The sequence below is a fragment of the Exophiala dermatitidis genome (assembly GCF_000230625.1).
Source record: "Exophiala dermatitidis NIH/UT8656 unplaced genomic scaffold supercont1.7, whole genome shotgun sequence".
In the NCBI taxonomy this organism is placed as follows: domain Eukaryota; kingdom Fungi; phylum Ascomycota; class Eurotiomycetes; order Chaetothyriales; family Herpotrichiellaceae; genus Exophiala; species Exophiala dermatitidis.
In genome coordinates this window covers 169,937-188,129 of record NW_008751652.1, presented here as the reverse complement: position 1 = coordinate 188,129, position 18,193 = coordinate 169,937, and the positions used below count along the sequence as shown (strand labels likewise).

General features: G+C 52.6%; 8 protein-coding genes across 8 annotated transcripts; 2 read left to right on the top strand and 6 right to left on the bottom strand.

Moving 5' to 3' along the window:
• Positions 1–4: 4 nt before the first annotated feature.
• HMPREF1120_07911 (dCMP deaminase) lies at positions 5–1,912 on the bottom strand. The gene is made up of 2 exons (XM_009162148.1): positions 1,203–1,912; positions 5–1,126 (listed from the first exon to the last, which is right to left on the bottom strand). Exons 1-2 carry the CDS (start codon positions 1,637–1,639, stop codon positions 259–261), a joined length of 1,305 nt encoding a protein of 434 aa, XP_009160396.1. The 5' UTR covers positions 1,640–1,912; the 3' UTR covers positions 5–258.
• Positions 1,913–2,052: 140 nt separating this feature from the next.
• On the top strand, positions 2,053–5,013 carry HMPREF1120_07910 (autophagy-like protein 7). Its single transcript, XM_009162147.1, has one exon. It carries the CDS (start codon positions 2,428–2,430, stop codon positions 4,723–4,725), a length of 2,298 nt encoding a protein of 765 aa, XP_009160395.1. The 5' UTR covers positions 2,053–2,427; the 3' UTR covers positions 4,726–5,013.
• Positions 4,040–6,742, bottom strand: HMPREF1120_07909 (cell division protein methyltransferase FtsJ). Its single transcript, XM_009162146.1, has 4 exons — positions 6,172–6,742; positions 5,584–5,945; positions 5,472–5,520; positions 4,040–5,306 (listed from the first exon to the last, which is right to left on the bottom strand). The coding sequence occupies exons 1-4, from the start codon at positions 6,628–6,630 to the stop codon at positions 5,070–5,072; spliced, it is 1,107 nt and encodes a 368-aa protein (XP_009160394.1). The 5' UTR covers positions 6,631–6,742; the 3' UTR covers positions 4,040–5,069.
• A 199-nt stretch (positions 6,743–6,941) lies between these two features.
• HMPREF1120_07908 (uncharacterized protein) lies at positions 6,942–9,066 on the bottom strand. The gene has a single exon (XM_009162145.1). It carries the CDS (start codon positions 8,929–8,931, stop codon positions 7,120–7,122), a length of 1,812 nt encoding a protein of 603 aa, XP_009160393.1. The 5' UTR covers positions 8,932–9,066; the 3' UTR covers positions 6,942–7,119.
• A 240-nt stretch (positions 9,067–9,306) lies between these two features.
• Positions 9,307–11,748, top strand: HMPREF1120_07907 (retrograde regulation protein 2). The gene is made up of 3 exons (XM_009162144.1): positions 9,307–10,333; positions 10,393–10,778; positions 10,828–11,748. Exons 1-3 carry the CDS (start codon positions 9,838–9,840, stop codon positions 11,407–11,409), a joined length of 1,464 nt encoding a protein of 487 aa, XP_009160392.1. The 5' UTR covers positions 9,307–9,837; the 3' UTR covers positions 11,410–11,748.
• On the bottom strand, positions 10,946–13,607 carry HMPREF1120_07906 (NCS1 family nucleobase:cation symporter-1). Its single transcript, XM_009162143.1, has one exon. It carries the CDS (start codon positions 13,412–13,414, stop codon positions 11,795–11,797), a length of 1,620 nt encoding a protein of 539 aa, XP_009160391.1. The 5' UTR covers positions 13,415–13,607; the 3' UTR covers positions 10,946–11,794.
• An 875-nt stretch (positions 13,608–14,482) lies between these two features.
• HMPREF1120_07905 (alcohol dehydrogenase) lies at positions 14,483–15,400 on the bottom strand (the record flags this gene model as incomplete). The annotated part of the gene is made up of 1 exon (XM_009162142.1): positions 14,483–15,400. The coding sequence occupies one exon, from the start codon at positions 15,398–15,400 to the stop codon at positions 14,483–14,485; it is 918 nt and encodes a 305-aa protein (XP_009160390.1).
• Positions 15,401–16,144: 744 nt separating this feature from the next.
• On the bottom strand, positions 16,145–17,140 carry HMPREF1120_07904 (uncharacterized protein; the record flags this gene model as incomplete). Its single annotated transcript, XM_009162141.1, has 1 exon — positions 16,145–17,140. One exon carries the CDS (start codon positions 17,138–17,140, stop codon positions 16,145–16,147), a length of 996 nt encoding a protein of 331 aa, XP_009160389.1.
• Positions 17,141–18,193: the final 1,053 nt, after the last annotated feature.

Sequence of the window (18,193 nt, the reverse complement as noted above, 5' to 3'; positions counted from 1 at the left end):
ATAAGTTTTGTGGCAGAGGAAGTTGTTTTTATGTCTTGTTTCTTTTTGTTATCATGTCGCGCTTTCACTCAGCGTTGCTATACGATTGAGCGATAATGAGAATGGAATGGATACCCGCTTTTCAGTACGGTAGTTGTCTAGGAAAGGAGCCAAACTTCGTGGACAGGATAAAGGTAGAGTCAGTTATGTCAATCGCCCATGCTCAAGAATTTGATGTCCAGGCTGAATCACTCATGCTCAAGAATGTATATTTTCCAGTTACTTCCGGCCATTGACAAGAACCATGTCCCTCGTCCTGCTTGTTGTTTGGACTCCATTTACGCTGGTGTTATTGTTAGTGGGTGTTGTGTTTCCGTGTTCGTGCGTATCATGAGGCAATGGATCAAACCCAACCAGCCCGCTCTTCGGAGGACTAAACTGCCTCAACACGGCCCCAGCCTCATTAAGAACTTTCCTGGTGGCATCATCCATATTATACCCCTGACTATAGACGACTTCTTTGACGCCCACCTGTGCAATCTTGACACTACACGTCAAACACGGACACGTATCACAATACAGAACGGTTCCGTCACGAATTCTCTCGCGTCCGGCCTCAAGCAACGCGTTCTCCTCGGCATGTAAACACAGACATGTCGATAATGCAGATCCACCACCGCTGGCGCTGTTGCATCTCGCACAGCCCCCCTCGTTGCAGTTCGTCAGGTTCCTCGGTGTCCCGTTGTATCCGGTCGATATAATGCGGCAGTTGTGGACTAGGACGCACCCCACGCGTCGTTTCATGCAGTTGCTTCGTTGACTTGCGAGGGATGCTAGGGTCATGAAGTAGGCGTCCCAGGTGGGGCGGAGGCGGATGGGGGAGCTGAGGTCGAGGGTCGATAAGAAGGCGTGGTATAGTGACAAAGTGGGTTGGGCGTTGAGGATTTGCAGGTGGGAGCGGGCGAGGACGTGGGCTGTTCCTGTGGAAAATGATGGTAATGGTAATGGTGAAGTTGATGGTGTTTGTGAGTTGGAGTGGCACTGGTGTTGTTCAGGATGACACGTCACTCGAGACCCGTACAATTGTAGATCGTTGTAGTAGATGAAGTCGGCGAGGGGCATGGGCGACAGATTGCGTCGACGACATCTGTTGATATCATATGGTTAGTTGGAGGGATAGGATTTGGGTATATGGGGGCGACAGTAAAGACATTTTGGCATACCTCTCACTAAATCTCGCATATCTTACACCCACCGGAGCATCGACATTCAGCAGCAAAAAGAACGGCCGTCTCAGCAAGGCCTCGAGCGTCGCTTCGTCGCAAATGTCTGTTAGAACCCAGTGCTCGCGCCATCGCTTGGTCACGAATTCGAGTAGGCTTTCGACGTCGGGAAATGTTAGGCCGCGTGTGCCTTTTTGGTCGGTCACGCTGGGTAAGAGGCGTGCGAGATCTTCGGAGCCGGGTTGTGATTCAATGTAGTTCTGGTTTTGGTTCTGGTTCTGCGATTGCTTTCCATTGATATGGTTGTGCGGTGGTGGTGGTTGATGAAGTTGTGATGATGTCGGTAGATGGAGTCGCAGAAAACCGTGGTGTTGGACGAGATACTCGGCCGTGCTGTGTTTGCCGGCACAGATGGGGCCCGTGATTCCGATCAACATGGTTGGAAAAGGAATGGAGAAGCAATAAAAGGAGGTCGTGCGCAAGGCTGTGGTTGTGGTTGTGCTGCTGCCACTTGAGTCAGGAGACAGGATTATTTTCTTTTTCTTTTTCGTCTTCTGGCTTCCGGAGTATGAGCTTGGTGCATGCAATAGCCAACTTGAACATCAAAACGTATAGTCCAATGGATAGATGCCCTGTTGCAATATCACTGTCGAACGGGGTTAGATGAACTGCGTTTTCTGCTGTGTACAATAATGTCAGTGTGATGCTGGTCCGGCGCGTAAAGTGGCCGCGACTCGCGTAAAGTGGTTTTTAATTGCTTCTGACCACGACGCGTGACGTGAGGTTCGAGGCTGACGAATCAAGATTCCAGCCTCGTCTCCCCAGGCGGACGTCTGTCTTTCTGCTGTCACTGGCCCTGCTTTGCTTTGCTTCCACATTCTTACCCCAGCATAACATCATACCTGCATTTCGCCCATCGGATGACCTGGAGATCGGACAACTGACTAATTAAGAGATTACTCTTGGGTGGCAGCCTGTTAGGAACCTTCAGATTTCACGTCTCAGCCTCTATCAACGACCTTTCATTTGGAACCCTCGCCCAGTTTCCAGTTTCCCAGGAACTCGCACTTTCATGATCCTTGATAGACCCTGCATCAACACCACCATACTGTACTATACCCCCGCCAATCCAATCCCTTCTCCCCGGCAAGACGGGACTTTGTTTGATTCCACTGCCAGTGGCATCCAGTTCTAGTAATCTCTGATGATTTAGAGAGTGCTCACCATGCAGTACGTCCCATTCGCGTCGGACATCGAAATCCCCTTTTACGCAGCATTGGCATCGCACAAGATCAACCATGACAAACTGGACGATTCCGCCCGCAAACTATTGGGTCTATACGAAATCCGGCCAGGAGACGCCAAAGAGCATTCCTGTCGGATGCAAATCCGGGCCAACGCGCTGACCAGCGACGAAGTCCCCGCTGGCTGCTACCGCGCCGAGGGCATGATCAAGAACTTCAACACCATTGAAGACTACCGCAACAGCGACAAGCTGGCCATGATCCAACAGGCCGGCAAGACCATCTGGGAAGCCATCAACGACGGGACCATCTACTCATGTCCTTCGTTACTAGTGTCATTTCTCGTCCTGTCCTATGCCGACCTCAAAAAGTACAAATTCTACTACTGGTTTGCATTCCCGGCCCTGGTCATGGACCCACCATGGGCACCGGTCGGTGACCCAGAAACGTCCACGACGGCGGGAGGAGTGCCACACAAAAAGTTAAACTCGATCGAGAGCACCACCCTCGTCGACGCCGTCATGACCTGGAAATACGGCGTCGACCCCAGACAACATGGCTTCTTCCTGGCCAAAAAGGTGCGGGCCAACAGCCAGCAAAATCCGTTCGACGAAGACGAATCCGGTCCGACCACGCCACGGTCGCCTCTCACCCCAACGGCAGGCCTCGCATTCGACTGGCAGGTCTCTGCTCTAGCAAGCTACGAAGCGGGTTTCTTCGACGGCATCGATCCCGAAGATCGCTTTGTTTGTTTCGCCGATCCATCCAACTATGGAGAACCGGGTCCCGTCGCGCCAGGCTGGATGCTGCGGAATTTGCTAGTCTTGGTCCGCCAGCGATGGAACCTTCGGAGGGTTCAGATCCTGTGCTACCGCGAGACGCAAATGCGAAGAGACGCCGCGCGCAGTGTCATCTTTGACATGCAAGTGCCACTATCAAAACAAGAACAAGAACAGCAACAACAAGCTCAACCAACAGACCAGCAACAACAACAACAGCCAGATGCCGTCCCCAAAATGCCCAAAGTCGTAGGCTGGGAACGCAACGCGGCCAACAAACTAGCGGGCCGCATGGCCGATTTGACAGAATACATGGACCCGAAGAAGCTGGCCGACTCGAGCGTGGATCTGAACCTGAAACTGATGAAGTGGCGCATCAGCCCGAATTTAGATCTCGAGCGCATCAAGGAAACGAAATGTCTGCTCTTGGGGGCCGGGACGCTGGGCAGCTATGTCTCGCGCAACCTGCTGGGCTGGGGCGTGCGCAAAATCACTTTTGTGGATAATGGATCTGTTTCCTTTTCCAATCCTGTGCGTCAGCCTCTGTTTACTTTTAACGACTGTCTCGAGGGCGGTAAGAAGAAGGCCCTGGCGGCCGCAGATGCCCTGCGCCAGATCTATCCTGGCGTCGAGGCCGAGGGTCATGTCATCTCCGTGCCTATGGCTGGTCATCCTGTCACGGACGCGGCAAAGACCAAGGAAGACTACGAGACACTAAAACGGCTGGTTGACGATCACGACGTCATTTTCTTGCTTATGGATACTCGTGAGGCTAGGTGGCTGCCTACGGTCATGGGCAAGGCTGCGGGCAAAGTGGTCATGAACGCCGCTCTGGGATTTGATACCTATGTTGTTATGAGACATGGGGTCAAGCCGCAACAACAAATACCACCACGGGCACGCCATGAAAATAACAATGAAAACGACAGTATCAGTAGCAGCGCCAACAGCGATAGCCGGAGAAATGAGGGCAAAAAGAAGAAGCAACAACAACAGGACGAATTGGGATGTTATTTCTGCAACGACGTCGTCGCACCCGCCGACTCCATGAAAGACCTAACGCTCGACCAACAATGCACAGTGACGAGACCCGGCATCGCCGCCATCGCGTCCGCCTTGCTCGTCGAGCTCCTCATCTCGGTCCTCCAACATCCACTGGGCGCTGCAGCCCCGGCGTCCACATCTCCGTCCGAGGACAGGGGCGACCATCCACTCGGATTGGTACCACACCAAATCCGCGGGTTCCTGTCCAACTTTACCAACATCAATATCGCCGGCAAAGCATATGACTGCTGCAGTGCTTGTTCGGATAAAGTGTTGACCGCGTACGAGAGTGATGGCTGGGAGTTTGTCCAGAAGGCGCTGAATGACAAGGACTATGTTGAGGAATTGAGCGGGTTGAAGGAGGTCCAGCGCGCGGCTGAGGCGGCGGCTGCCGATATAGAGTTCAGCGAGGATGAGATGGCTGAGGACGATGACGACGAGGGCGAATTGGTATGATTTGATTTGTTGAACGGGATCTTCGGCCAGCCAGGCCTTTCGACGTCCGATTCGATTCGCGCTGATCAAGTGGGATAGGATGATGGTGAGAGCTGCCGCGATAGGCTGTTGTGTTCTGGTCTCGGGCCACCCTATACCAAGGGCCAGAAGAGGTTGGATAGAGTGTACACGAGGTATATGTCGCGACATCTGTATAAAATATCCAGCGAAGTGTATTGTCCTCTCCGGCATGCCTTGCCTTCCTAGCAAACAATGCTACTGAAGAAGACTCAAATTGAGCCGGTCTCCTGCTCTTCCAGTTCTTTAGTCTCGTATTGTAGTCTTGAGTTTCCGACTGAGGTTCATCATTCTGCAAACACAGCCTCTTTATCGACCTTGGCAAGCCGCTTGATGCCGACAAAGTATGCTTCTTTCGATTCGCTCCGTGAACTCTCGGGTTTCTCACGATGCACTTTGTGAAACATGGCTTTCAGGCTCTTCTCGAGAGCCTTGTCCTCAATGCCTTGGTAAAACTTGCAGACGAAGTGTCCGCCAACTTTGAGTGTGTCGTAGCTGAATCGGAGGGCTGCTCGGCAGAGGTCCTACAAACACAGTGCGCGGATCTGTCAGCCAAGTGTGGTTCGGTTCAATAACAGATACAGCACTCGTTGAGGAACATATTGGGTAACCATAAGCTGTCGAGGGCATCGGGGTGAAACAGGGCAGCCAATGTCTGTCGAGGGTAGATGGACGATGTTGTTCCTTACCATGCTTCCGGCGTGATCGCGAAATGCGTTCCCACTCGTGTTCATCAACCTGTAATACGGGTTACTGATGCTCCTTTTATACAGCCCGTCCAGCGGGTCCCAGGGTTCGGACATATCGCTCAGCACCACGTCGACAGACTTGTCGAGGTGGTCTGTATGTACTTCTGCTGCATTGCTGGCCTCCCCCTCCTCGTCTGCGGTGTCTCTTCTCTCGCGCTCAATGTAGCCTGTTTCGGAGTCGAGCAGCAGGCTTTGATCGATATGGCCGTCCGCGACGGCGGTCGTCGGATCGCCCGAAGGAAGTGGAAGACGCGGTCGGCCTCGTTCCGGATCGCGCAGGAATGATTTGATTTCGGCTTGGACGTCGGGTGACAGGAAATCGCCCTGGATCGTCGATACGCCTTTGGGCGGTTGGACTGGGAGAAGGTCGATGCCCAGCACTCGGCCGCGAGGCTTTGTCAAGTCCACTGCTACCTATACGACAGGAATTGTATCAGTCAGACTCGAGATGTCATAAATATGACAAAATTTAGGCAGAGCTTCCTCCCGGGTGCGATCCACAGCAATGTCTTCACAAACAAGTCCGGAGAGCACTTGTGTTCCCGACATGATCTGCCGCTCTTACTTCCCAAACCCGACCATAACCACTCCAACGATTGGATGAGAGTATTCAACTGCATAGAGCTCTTCACAATCTTACCTGACTCCAACTCCCCGGGGCAAAGCCCAGGTCCACCACCGTCATCCCGGGCTTGAACAGCCTGTATCGATCATTGATCTGTAACAGCTTGAACGCCGCCCGACTCTTCAGTCCTTGCACCTTGGCCGCCCTCGCAAACTGGTCTCCGCGCTGCCTATCATTCCAGCGTCGCGAACTCTTGGAACTCGAGCTGCCGCAACGCCGCCCGCTCGGCACCGCCCAGCGTAAGCAAAGTGAACGTGAGGTGGAAGCTGAGTATGTAGCTCCAGCAGGCGACCAAGTAGAGCCTGCCCAGAGCGAACATGATGGACTCGGAAGCCTTGACCGTGCGACGGGTCCTGTTGGGCGAACCGGCCCAGTGTGCAGAGAAGACTGAAGTCGGGGTGGCTGGCGATACAGTGACAATGGTGGTGCGCTATTCGGCGTACAGACGCGGAAGCCGGGTTTACATGGTCGCATTTAGTCGTAGGTACAGGAAGAAAGAAGATAAGTCTGAAAGAGCGAGGGGTGCTGTGGTATAAATGTGATGAACACAAGCAATGAACTTGGTGTTCTACATCGTACACTTTCCATCCAAACCGGGGATTTCGTAGTTAGAGAACTTTAAAATCAACCTTAAATTTCTCCCCTCACGGCGAGGTAAAAGCAGCATGGTTCGAACAGCTTCCTGGGAAGCCAGCCCATGCTGCCCTTGGTCCCCTTACAGTCCTTCAAGTTGGACATGACAGCCTCGTCGAGAGCCCTTAGAGTAGGACGAGAAGCTCTTTGGATCCAGTCAATAGATTTGTACATTGTCTGTTCCAGACATCCGGAGCACTGATAGCTACACTCTATCATTACACTTCTCCTGCCATCCCGTCTCATCAATATCACTTTGTATCGTCCCATTATTGAACACAACTGACCACACCGTTAGGTCCTACTTCCACCAAGCAGAGCGGACTGCAGTTATAACACGCTCGCCGCTCTCCGATCCCTTTTAAGGGGAGAGAACTCGGCTAATGCTTTGCCTTTGCCCACCGGGTTTGCCTTGAGATTGACCTTGCCAAGCACACCTCCGCCCCGTGCAAGACTCCTAACCTTTGGAGCCGCCGCGTTGTCCTCTTCGTCGAATATAGTTGGTCGTTTTGGCTCTGACACCTTCTCTCTCTCGATCGTCTTCTGAGCACTGTTGTCGACTTTGTTGGTGTTTTCCTTATCAGTGACAATGGCATCAATGTCTCCGTCGCTCTCCATGCCCGAGTCTTCCTCGATAAGCCTTGACAGCTGAGGCTTCTTCATTGTGCTGTTCGCTTTAGAGTTGGTGGTCTCTTTGAGGGGCCCCGCTTTCTTGGCCTTGGAAATTGACGCAACGGACTTCTTTGCAGTGAGCGGCCGGCCTGGCTTTTTCTTGACCACCTCAGCTTCGGAGTCATGGTCTACATCCTCAAGAGCGCCATCGAGTTGCCGTTGATTCTGTTTGCGAGGCTTCAACAAGGGTTCCTCGACATCCTCTTCTGCTGGTGTTTCAGGCAGAATGCTCAACGTCCGATTCAGAAATGGCGTGATAGAAAAAGTGGATTTATCGCCCACATTGACTGAAACTCGTTGCTTCTTTGCAGCTGGACCTCCCTGACCTGGGGTTCCAATTGTCATGTCAGGATCAAATCTGGCGACGTTTCTCTTCTTAGGATTCACTGTCGCATTTCCGTTGAGCCTGAGCTTTGTCATCTCCGCCGACTGAGCCATCTTCACAGCCTGTAACCGTTCAACTTCTTCCTGCGCTTCCTTTAGTTGATCTTTCGTAGAGCGGAGCTTGTTGCGGAATGCATCGAGTTTTCCCTCGAGGATTTCTTTCTCGCTTTCCCATTGCGCGGTCTTCTTTCTGTTCTCGCGATCAGACTTCTGTGAATCGCGTTGGAGCTTGGCAAGTTCTTTCTTCAGCTCGTCGATCTCAGAGTTTTCTTCGCGCTCACTCTTTTGGGCGTCACGTTGCGCCTTGCTCAGTTCCTTCCGGAGTTGTTCGATTTCCGACTTGTTGATTTGATCACGCTTCTCGGCGTCGCGTTGTGCTTTGGCAAGCTCTTTCTTCAGGTCGTCGATGACCGCTCTGTTTTCTTGATCCGCCTTTTGGGCTTCACGTTGTGCCTTGGTGAGATCTCTCTTGAGCTGCTCAATTTCCGCAGTCAAGGCCGAATCTTCGCGGGCAGCTGACTTCTCCTGCGCTTTGAGTCGCTGAACCGTTCTTTTCTCGTTTTCCAGCTCAACCTGGAGTGAGCTCAATTCCCTCTGCAATGACAATTTTTCGGCGAGCAGATTCTGTTGCATCGTCGCTTGGGATCTGAGGTGGTCTAGTTCAGGTTTTAGCGCGTTGAGCTCTCTAGTCAATGCCAATTTCTCCGACAGCAGCTTCGTCGCATCCGCGCTTGCGGTACTCAATGCGTCCACCTCTGCCTTCAAGTGTTCTATATCTCGACTCCGGGTTTTCAAGTCCATTTGGGTCTGCTGCAGCTCGACTTCGAGATCCGAAAACTGTGCCTTCAGATCTTCGTTTGTCTGCGCCAGATCGTTTTGTTCATCTTCGTTGCGCAGAGCTTGTTCTTGAAGTTCGCCGTTCTCGTCTTCAAGGAGGAGAAGCTGGACGCAGAGAGCGCGCACTCGTTCTTCTTCGTAGATGCGCTCCGCTTGGCGCAAAGCGCGTTCGTAGCTGAGTTCGAGCTGGGCCGACTTCATCGATTGTGCAATCTCGGGAATACTCATGTAAGTTAACTCTGCTTCCATTTTGGGGGGACGTAGAAACAGAGCAATGCTGGACGGAAATGCTGCTTGGGACAATAGATGTGTACAACTAGAAAGAGAGCAAAAGAGCCACACTGTCTTGGTGTTGAATTGTGAGTTGGTGCGCGATGAGATTTGTTTACCGAGTCTATATTTGTATTAGTGCGACTGATCAAGCAACGCCAGTCACGGTGGCTTTTGATTGAGGGCGGCCGCTGGTTTAATGCACCTTAATACATATGCCTCGCAGTATCGCTACTGGGGAGTATCTGGCATGACAACGAACCACCAAGGACGGATAAACGTAGCTCCCTCCCGGCCGCCACTCGGCTCCCGAGCGAAGTCAAATTCAACGGCTTTACAATGTACTACACATTATGCACACTCGATTTCGAGCTGAGATGCTGTTTCTCGCCATCAAAATGCGACCTAGATATGTTCTGTCGGCTAGGTTTCCCGGCCAGAATCGTCGCTGCCCCTTACCCATCTGCTCTGCTTCAAGTCCGCTTTACCGCGTGCACGTGCATCACGAGACGAGAACAAATGCCGGTGAGGAGAACGTGCTGCAGTGTTTGCCGAACTTCATGGTCTGATCTCTGAGACTGGGGCATTCCCCCGCAATTTCAACAGGGGCAAATGATACATGATGATCGGCACGCTCCTCAAGAGCCAATGTAACGGTGAGTTAAACAGGTTTGTGCAACCTATAGGACCCATAGGACCCATTGGAAGCCATATTGGGCTATGACAGCGGGGGAACGGTATACACGGCCGATGTGCCGACGGAGTATCACCGACGCATGCTGTACCCTTCTACCTTGTACATAACAGTGAAGTCGCTCCCAGACCTTTCGCTCTTCTCTCGGGACAATCTCTTAATTGCTGGTGTACTAACCAGCGTGACTCACAATGGAGAAACCAACGAATGCAGAAGCAGAGCACATTGAAACCGGCAGTCAGGAGCTGAAGATATCACCCGTGACCACTCCAGTCGAGCAGGATGTCGACGGTGCGCTCGAAAAGCGCAGCAAGAAACTCAACCGGCGCTTGGATTACCGCATCCTGCCCCTATGTTGCTGGGTCTATCTGCTAAACTTCCTCGATCGAGGCAACATCGGCAACTCGAAAGTGCTCAACCAGGAAACTGGCGATGATCTGCTGCAAAGGACCCATATGACCGCTGACGGATATGCCCTCACGGTGACCTTGTTCTCCATCGCATACGCTCTGTTTGAAGTGCCGTCCAACTGGGTCATGAAACATTACATCCGCCCGTCTCTCTGGTTGGGCATACTTCTGCTTTGCTGGGGTGCTCTCACCATCGGATTCGCAGGCGTCCAGAACTACGCGACTGTTGTTGTCTTGAGGTTTCTGATCGGCGCTTTCGAAGCTGGCTTCTTCCCTGGTAGGCGAACGGCACCCCTCCGTTCCTAGAAAGCACTCCAGGCTGACTGTATGCAACAGGAATCGTATATTTCATCACAATCTGGTATCGTCATAATGAACGGTCTGTCCGGATCGCCTGTGTTGTCGCATTTTGTAATCTCGCCGGCGCATTTGGTGGTGCCATAGCTTATGGCGTGGGCCACATCAACGGCACGGCGGGACTCGAGGCATTCCGATGGCTTTTCATCATCGAAGGCATCATCACCGTGCTGAGTGCGTTCCTGCTTTTCTTCTTCCTGCCAGACTACCCTGCGAGGGCGAGATGGCTTAGCGCAGACGACAAGCAATTTGCCGTGGATCGACTACGAGAGCATGGAGGCGGATACCACCAGGACCACGCTACCCGGAAAGAAGTCTGGGAGACTTTTTGTTCACCACGCATGCTGGCGCATTATATTGCATACGTAAGTTGGACCGATCGCCTCCCACTACATTGCTAATCCATGACCAAAGATTGCCGACGTTGTGCCACAAGGCTCATTTACCTTTTTCACGCCAACCATCGTCACCGGTCTCGGATACAAATCGATCCATGCCCAGCTTCTGACGGTTCCGCCCTGGGTGATCGGCTTCTTCGTTGCCATCACCCTGTCCTATTCTGCGGACCGCTTCAATTGCCGAGGCTGGCACATTACTGGTGCTTCGATCGTGGGTGGTGTGGGTTGGTTGACTGCCGGTCTCCTCCCCGCCGACGCCTATGTGAAGCGCTACGGCTGCTTGTGTCTCGCTGCTTGCGGCGCCTTCCCGTGCGCTCCATCCATGACCAACTGGGTTTCATGTAACACGCCAAGTTTCCTCACCATCCCGTTCGCCGTGGCCTTGCATAACTCGAGTGCGGGGATTGGTCAGATCATTGCGCAATGGATCTGGAAGGCCGACGAGGCCAAAGATGGCTATCCAACGGGCAATTTTGTGTGTGCCGCTTGCAGCTTTTTTGTCGCCGCCGTGGCTGCCAGCTTGAGATTGTGGTATGGTAGGATGAATAGGGTGGGAGCCCGCGATGCAAGAGGAGAGCCTAGAACATGGGTCTATTGATGTAGTATAACCTCAAGGTCCGGCAGCAATGGGATTGGGGTTTTTAGCCGCCTGATGAAGTGGAATGCCGGTGTGTGTATACGTATGGATCATTGAAGCCTGTGGTCAGTTCGTCCAAGCAACCCGTGGCTCGCTTAGGCCAGGTCAACACAATGAGGCATGAAGCAGATTGAAGACTCTCCTGTGCAGTATGCACATCGATGGCCCGCCGCAATGGTGGCATTGTGTCATATTGCGCCAGAGAACGTCGCAAGTGCCTAAAACGGTCACAAAAAATCTCATGTTATTCGAGGGTGTAAACAAATAGGTGCCTTCAATGTACTGGATTCAATCCCGCCGTAAAATATGTTCGTATATATTGAACGCCGTCTTCAGTGAAATCGCATCATCTCCCAAAAATCTTCAACTCCAAGTACCGAGCAGGGTAATAACTAACCGCAGTAACAACAAGAGCAAACTCATTGGCCACATCGCCACCAGAATCGCCAATTAACTTCCCCAACGGACCGACATACCAAGTCTCGACCATGCCCATGCACCAGGCGACGACACCAAGGCCAAAGGCAAACAGGGCGCCCAAACCCAACGGCAGACGAGCAGGATCATTCCAACCCTCCAGATCATAATTCGCAAAGTCGCCGCGCCGGAAGACAACATGCTCAGTCAACAAAATGACAAAGTACGATGAACACCAGTACCCCAACAGCGACAAAAAGTTGGACAGATAAGTGTTGAGTTTCTCGCGACCACCCACAGCCAAACCCAGAATGGCAGCGAAGCACAGAAACGTCCAGATGAAGCGAGGGATGCGGGCGAAAGGACGACTGAACTGCTGGCACGAGATGGCAGCAGAGTAAATGCTGATGATGTTCGTGTTAATACCACTGAGCACCAACAAGGTCAACAGCACCTTCGCAAACCCGCGCGGATGCAACATGTCTTGAATCAAAAACCCCAGCCCCTCATCGGTGTAAGCGTGATTCCAGTCCGGACGATTGTTAAGTGCACTGGCAACCACACAACCCGCGATCATGCCGATACTCGTTGGAATCGCAATGCCCACAGTCGTCATGAGGAACACTTTGACCCGCGACACCGTCGCCGGATAGTGAACATAGTAGTCTGATGCCATGGTGCACCAGGATGCCGAACTGGCGTACACAATCGCCAAAAGCGACAATACCGTGCCGGACAATGTGGCGCCCTTCACCGAGGCGCCCGTGGTGTTATCGGCATATTTGCCCGTCTCGCCGAATATGATCATGAAAATAACAAAATAAATCAGCCACGCGTAGCGCTCATACACCAAAATCGCATTGAGTCCAACGAAGCTGATGCACAGTGCCACCACGGCAATGATGACAATCCCAACGACAAGCGATACATGGCCGTCGGCCACCGCGGTCAACGCTAGTCCGCCTGTTATACATGACACGGCCGCCCAGCCGATCTGCTGCACTGCGTTCAACGCCGCTATGATCTTATTGGGCCACCAGCCAAAACTGAACCGGGACACCGAAATCTGCCGTAATCCCGTCGCCGCCCCAAACGTCGCGCAGTAACCGGTCACGGCGCCCCCCAGGAGTGATGCGAAGATGGTGATCAGGATAGACTGCTTGAGGCTAAGTCCGAACTCCCAGCCGAGGAAACCGGTTGCAAAACAACTTGTATTCATTGTCCCGGAGGCCCACAGCAGTGCCATCGTCAGTTCTTCGTGCCACCGCACCGGCCGTTTATCTTCAGGTCGTTTGCGGGAGATCGCCTCGGATTCAATGCCCAGTTTTGCGTCCATGCGCGCTTCCAGCCGTCGCAGTTTCGAGAGGACTCCATTGTCCTGGTGTACTGGTGTGTTGTTGTAAAACTCCGTTGTTGGCGATGAGGCACCCTCGTCGTCATCGACCCTCACGTCCGCGAGGGAGCTTTTGGTTTTGGCATATTCGAGATCTGGGTGTGTATCTGAGCTTCGGAGCCCGCCGTCGGCTTTTTCGGAGTCGTGTGAATTCATGTCGTGGGTGGAGATATTTTTCTGTTAGATGTCCTGCGCAAGAACAACACAGGACGTATGTCAATCGGGAGGCGATGCGAGGGTCTCTGCCACGCACATCTGAGAGATGAGGCGGACTATGGTATGAGAAAAGAGGCAAAGTTTACAACTCTAGAGGTGTCGTGTGCTGTGGGGGAAGCAAGAAGAATTAAAAGCAAAGTGGGCGCCACATCGACGTGGTATCCCGAGGTCCCGTATCTTTGAATCTGCCAGCGTCGAGCCTTTGATCGCCCCGCCACGGGTCCAGTCTAAGCGGGTTAAGGAAGGACTAAGCACATGGCTAATGCTTATGCAGTTTAGACTCAACTTTCGACCGAGGGACTCGAGATAAGCGTTCTGATAAGCGTTTTCTGCCGATGCTTGTTTGTAACCTTGAACCTGTTCCAGAACATCACTACCTACCCAGTACCCATGCGCAGTGCATCGCAAGGCCTGCGACTGCCTGGTAGGGTTTCATACTACGATAAGCAGTTAGGATGGTCGCTGGTCCTGTCTGCCGACTACATGACTTGCTGGCACTGCAGTGGCTTGATTCGACCACTGGCATGGTAGGTCCCAGTCCTCAACCTCTGTACTGGCCTAAACGGAATATCCATTCAAGTTTCTGCGAACCTCGCAGCCATGTTCCAAAAGTCCCTTGGTATCTACAGACCAATGTCTCTTCACTGGAACATGGGAAGAATATTTATATGCGCCAGTCATGCACAACGAGACTGATTACAGAAGGTGTGGTCGGCAGAGAATGGTTTCACGTTTGCGCCAAAGCCTGCCATCAGTCCTCCGAGCTGCCACCAGAGTCTGTCCACTCGAGGCCACTAACACTATACTACTTAAGGAGCAATGGGAATCAATCCTTCCTCGACATATCGAGCACCAGCTTCCCGCCCACTCCAGAATGATAATCCTCAACCAGCTCATTCAGCTTCCCAAACGGATACGTCCTGATCTTTGCCCTGACGCCATGTTTGACGCAAAAGTCAAACATATCCATCATTGCACGATTCGACCCAATGAGACTCCCCTCGACTCTCACGCGACGAAAACCAAATCATTAGCCGAGACATGGAACCCCTCCGGCGGGAACGAAATGACCTGCACCAGACCGCCGTTCCTGACCAGCTCCATCCCATAATCAAACGACTTCTGACTCTCCGGCAGAATCAAAACGGCATCAAGACCCATCTCAGCAATATGTTGTCTTCCGTCTTCCTCTCCCATATTACGTCTTACATCTTCCGCTTTTTGTGAAGAAGCATCCACAATCGCCGCGCCAGTATTCAATTCTCTAACCAGCTTCAGCGCCCGTGGACTCACATCCACCCCCGTGGTCTTCAACCCCATCTTAGTCGCAAACTGCAATCCCAAATGTCCCAGCCCGCCCCCGCATCCAATAATACCCACCCTCTCCCCCGGGTGAAGTTTACACTTTCTGAGTGCCGCGTAGATAGTAAGGCCCGCACACATCAGCGGAGCCGCCTCGACGGCCGTCATGGTATCAGGAATCAGCGCCACTTGTCTCGCATCGACCAATGCATATTCCTGGAACCCTCCTGGTTTGCCGACTCCAAGACCACCACCGGTATAGGGACAGTAGACTGAGAAACCTGGTTCGTCTGGATCCGGGCCTGACGGGTTAAGACATTCCATGCACTTGCCGCATACATGGTAGCCTCGGCCGGGCACTGCGACACGGTCGCCGATGTGGATGTTATGGATTGACTCTTTGTCAGGTGAATGTGCAGCGACAACCGTCCCCGTGAACTCGTGGCATCCTATGTGTGGAAGAGATGGTGGATGCATCGAGCCCGCGGCCAGCACGGCGTCGGTGTGGCAGTAGGATGCTGCATCGACTCGGACGAGTATGTCGTGCGGATCTTGGATTGCAGGAACTGGGATCTCCTGTAGTTCGTATGGAGTGTTGAACTTGGTGAGAACCCATGCCTTCATTGTCGATGGTATACTTTGTTCGGACATTGCAAAATAGTGAGAGAAACACTGTTGTGCTGAGGAGATATCTCTGTCACAGACCTGAGTTGAATTGCTAGCTGCAGTGCTTGGTAGTATAGTAAGAAGAACTGGACTTTCAAATAAGCGAACTGCCTTGATTCAGTAGTTTCTGTAGATATCACCATCTCTCTCCGGTATTTCAATGTATGCGGGGTAGCGTGTTGGGAAGCTGGGGCGCTCCAACCCGTCGGGTATCCGATGTGGCAACCCCACCCGTCTCAGCCTCGTGTGGGTTCCTGGGGCGCTCAATGCTCAACTTGAAAGTGTAAGATATCCTTGGGGCACCTCGGGCTGATGAGGCTGGATATGTCCATGTTCCGAGGTAACAGCATAGGTTGACCAGTGACAGTAATCCAAAAGACAAAGACATTGTTATATTGACCGGGCTCAAATGCCATGTAGATGGGAGGTAGGTTAATGCACCTCGTGATATAATAATGCTGTTCAAGAATGATCATCTAAGGAGAGTAACGGCAAGAAAATGCCTCCGAGACGCCAGTCTTTCACCGAACCCACGAAGGACTGCTTGTCCCAGGTCCGCCCAATGTCCAAAAGCAGAAAAGATTCCGTTTATTAGCAATGTCATTAGCATAGACATTGTCTTTCCGTCTCTTTAATGTCCTAGCTCCTCTTGGTAACAGCCATACCTGTGTGCCGTCAACCTGCTCCGAGTCTCTATTATGTTTAGTCCACCTCGATCAAGGCAGGCCCGAATACGGTGGCTTTGGCAACATCCGCCACGGTCGCAAACGACGAGCCTTCAGCGACAACGGCAATGGTCAAGCCGTGCATCTTGAACTGGCTGAATGGGAAATTGGCCGAGAAAGTGACGGTGCCGTCGTGGCCAACATGGGGTTGGCCGAGGGGTTCAACGACCGGCACATTCTGCTGATTGATCAAGACCAGGCTAAGACCATCGGTCGAGCTGTATTTGCTGTATTTGCCGGAAGTAGAAAAAGAGAACTTCAGAGTTTGGTCTTGGGGCATGACGTCTTTGCTCAACAGGTTCAAGGCGCCAAAGATGGGCAGGTCAATAGTGTTGAGATTGGGGCAGGAACCTGGAACAATGAACATCTGGTTCAGAGCCGAGAAGGCGAATTCCCGAGTGGACGCGGTCAGGAATGGTGCTTGGCTGGGGAGCTCGCCGAGATAGTTGCGGTGGAATCCATCCTGCTCGCCTTCTTGGCCAATGACGGCAGCAACGCCACGGATCAGACCTGCGTCGCCGTTCTGTCCAAAGTGGGTCTGCACATCGCCCAGCGTGCCGAGAACAACGTCTGTGAAAGTCGCGGCCAGCTTGATGGCGTCCGGCAACGTGCTCACGCCTGCGATGTATTCGCATGGCTGGATGGGGCCGGCGTTGAACTTGGCAAGGGCGTTGTTGGCATTGAGTTCGTGGAGTTCCTCCTGGGCTACAACGGCCGTAATCTCATTGATCAAGGCTTGTTTTTGAGACGGGTCCTGGACTTCGTAGCCCGGAACGTTGTTGGTGATGTTGGCCAACAGCTCGGTGAAGAATGCTACCTCAAATAGCTCGTTGAAGGCAATGAGACGGAGAGAAGTAAGGTCGTCAGCCGCGGGGGGGGGCTGGCGGTGGCGGTCCGTTAGGGAGAAGGCCGTGGGCTTGATCTTCAATGGCGTTGAGCTCTGCAGAACCAGCTGAAATGTTGGGGAAGCCATTGGGCAGAGGGAACTTGAATGGATTGTCGCCAGGGCTTGGTGTTGGGGGTGCCGAGCTCCCTGTTGATGGTGGAGCACCACTGGCGGAAGAATGCAAGCCGCTAGGACTAGCTGAAGCTGTACCCTGGGGGCTTGAGCTTGTGATCGAAGAAGATTGTGACCCTTGATAGGATTTCTTCTCCAACGGAACAGCAGAAACGAGTGAGGCAAGAGTCAGGTACCCCACAACAGATGTTGCCTTGTGGAAATGCATGTTGAAATGATGTCTTCAATGCTTTAAAGAATGTGACTTCAACTAGAAAGGAAATTCGATATTATATGAGAAAGAGAGGCGTAACTGTAAATCAAGCCGGAAGAAAACGATGTAAGTCTTGGGATTGTCGTTAATATGTTGGGGTCCTGGAGTGAAGAGATAGATGATCATTCTTATATACTTAGTGCTGTCTCGTGAGGGTCAAGAGGCCAGCTCGTGAGGCCTCGCTTCTGAGCTAAGATTGGGAAATGCTCGGGCTGTGGGGGAATAACTGCATTGTGGCACGGATTAGGTGTCGTGGTCAGTAGAGCCAACCGCTGTCTGTCCGATGGCTGTGGATGTGACCGCAGCGGCGTCCACAAATAACCGTGTACTGCCTACCTGCATGAAGGATTTGCCAGGAGTGACAGGCATTTCCAAATGGCGCCATTTGTGCTGGACAGTGGACACAACCCACTAAGTGGTGACAAGAATTGACTAAGTCCAGATGACGATTAACCGTAAGCAATATACCCAGTTATGGCATCAGCTCAATGGTAGATTGTAGTACGCGATCATACCAGCGCCGCAGAGGGTTGAGGTCTCTTTCGGTTTTCTGCGGAAGGTTTTGGCTGCGCTTGACCCAATGGCTACATCCCGTGCGCAGCCCCCGTCGGCAGATGCAGGACGAAGTGAGATGCCGGGGCGGACGCCTGATACCCGGAAACGGAGTAGCGCAGTCTCGTGACCACGCTAACAAGGCTTGTCCAATACAAGGTGCCGCCATGCAAAGCTTACTTCGACCCTGCGCCCAAAATATC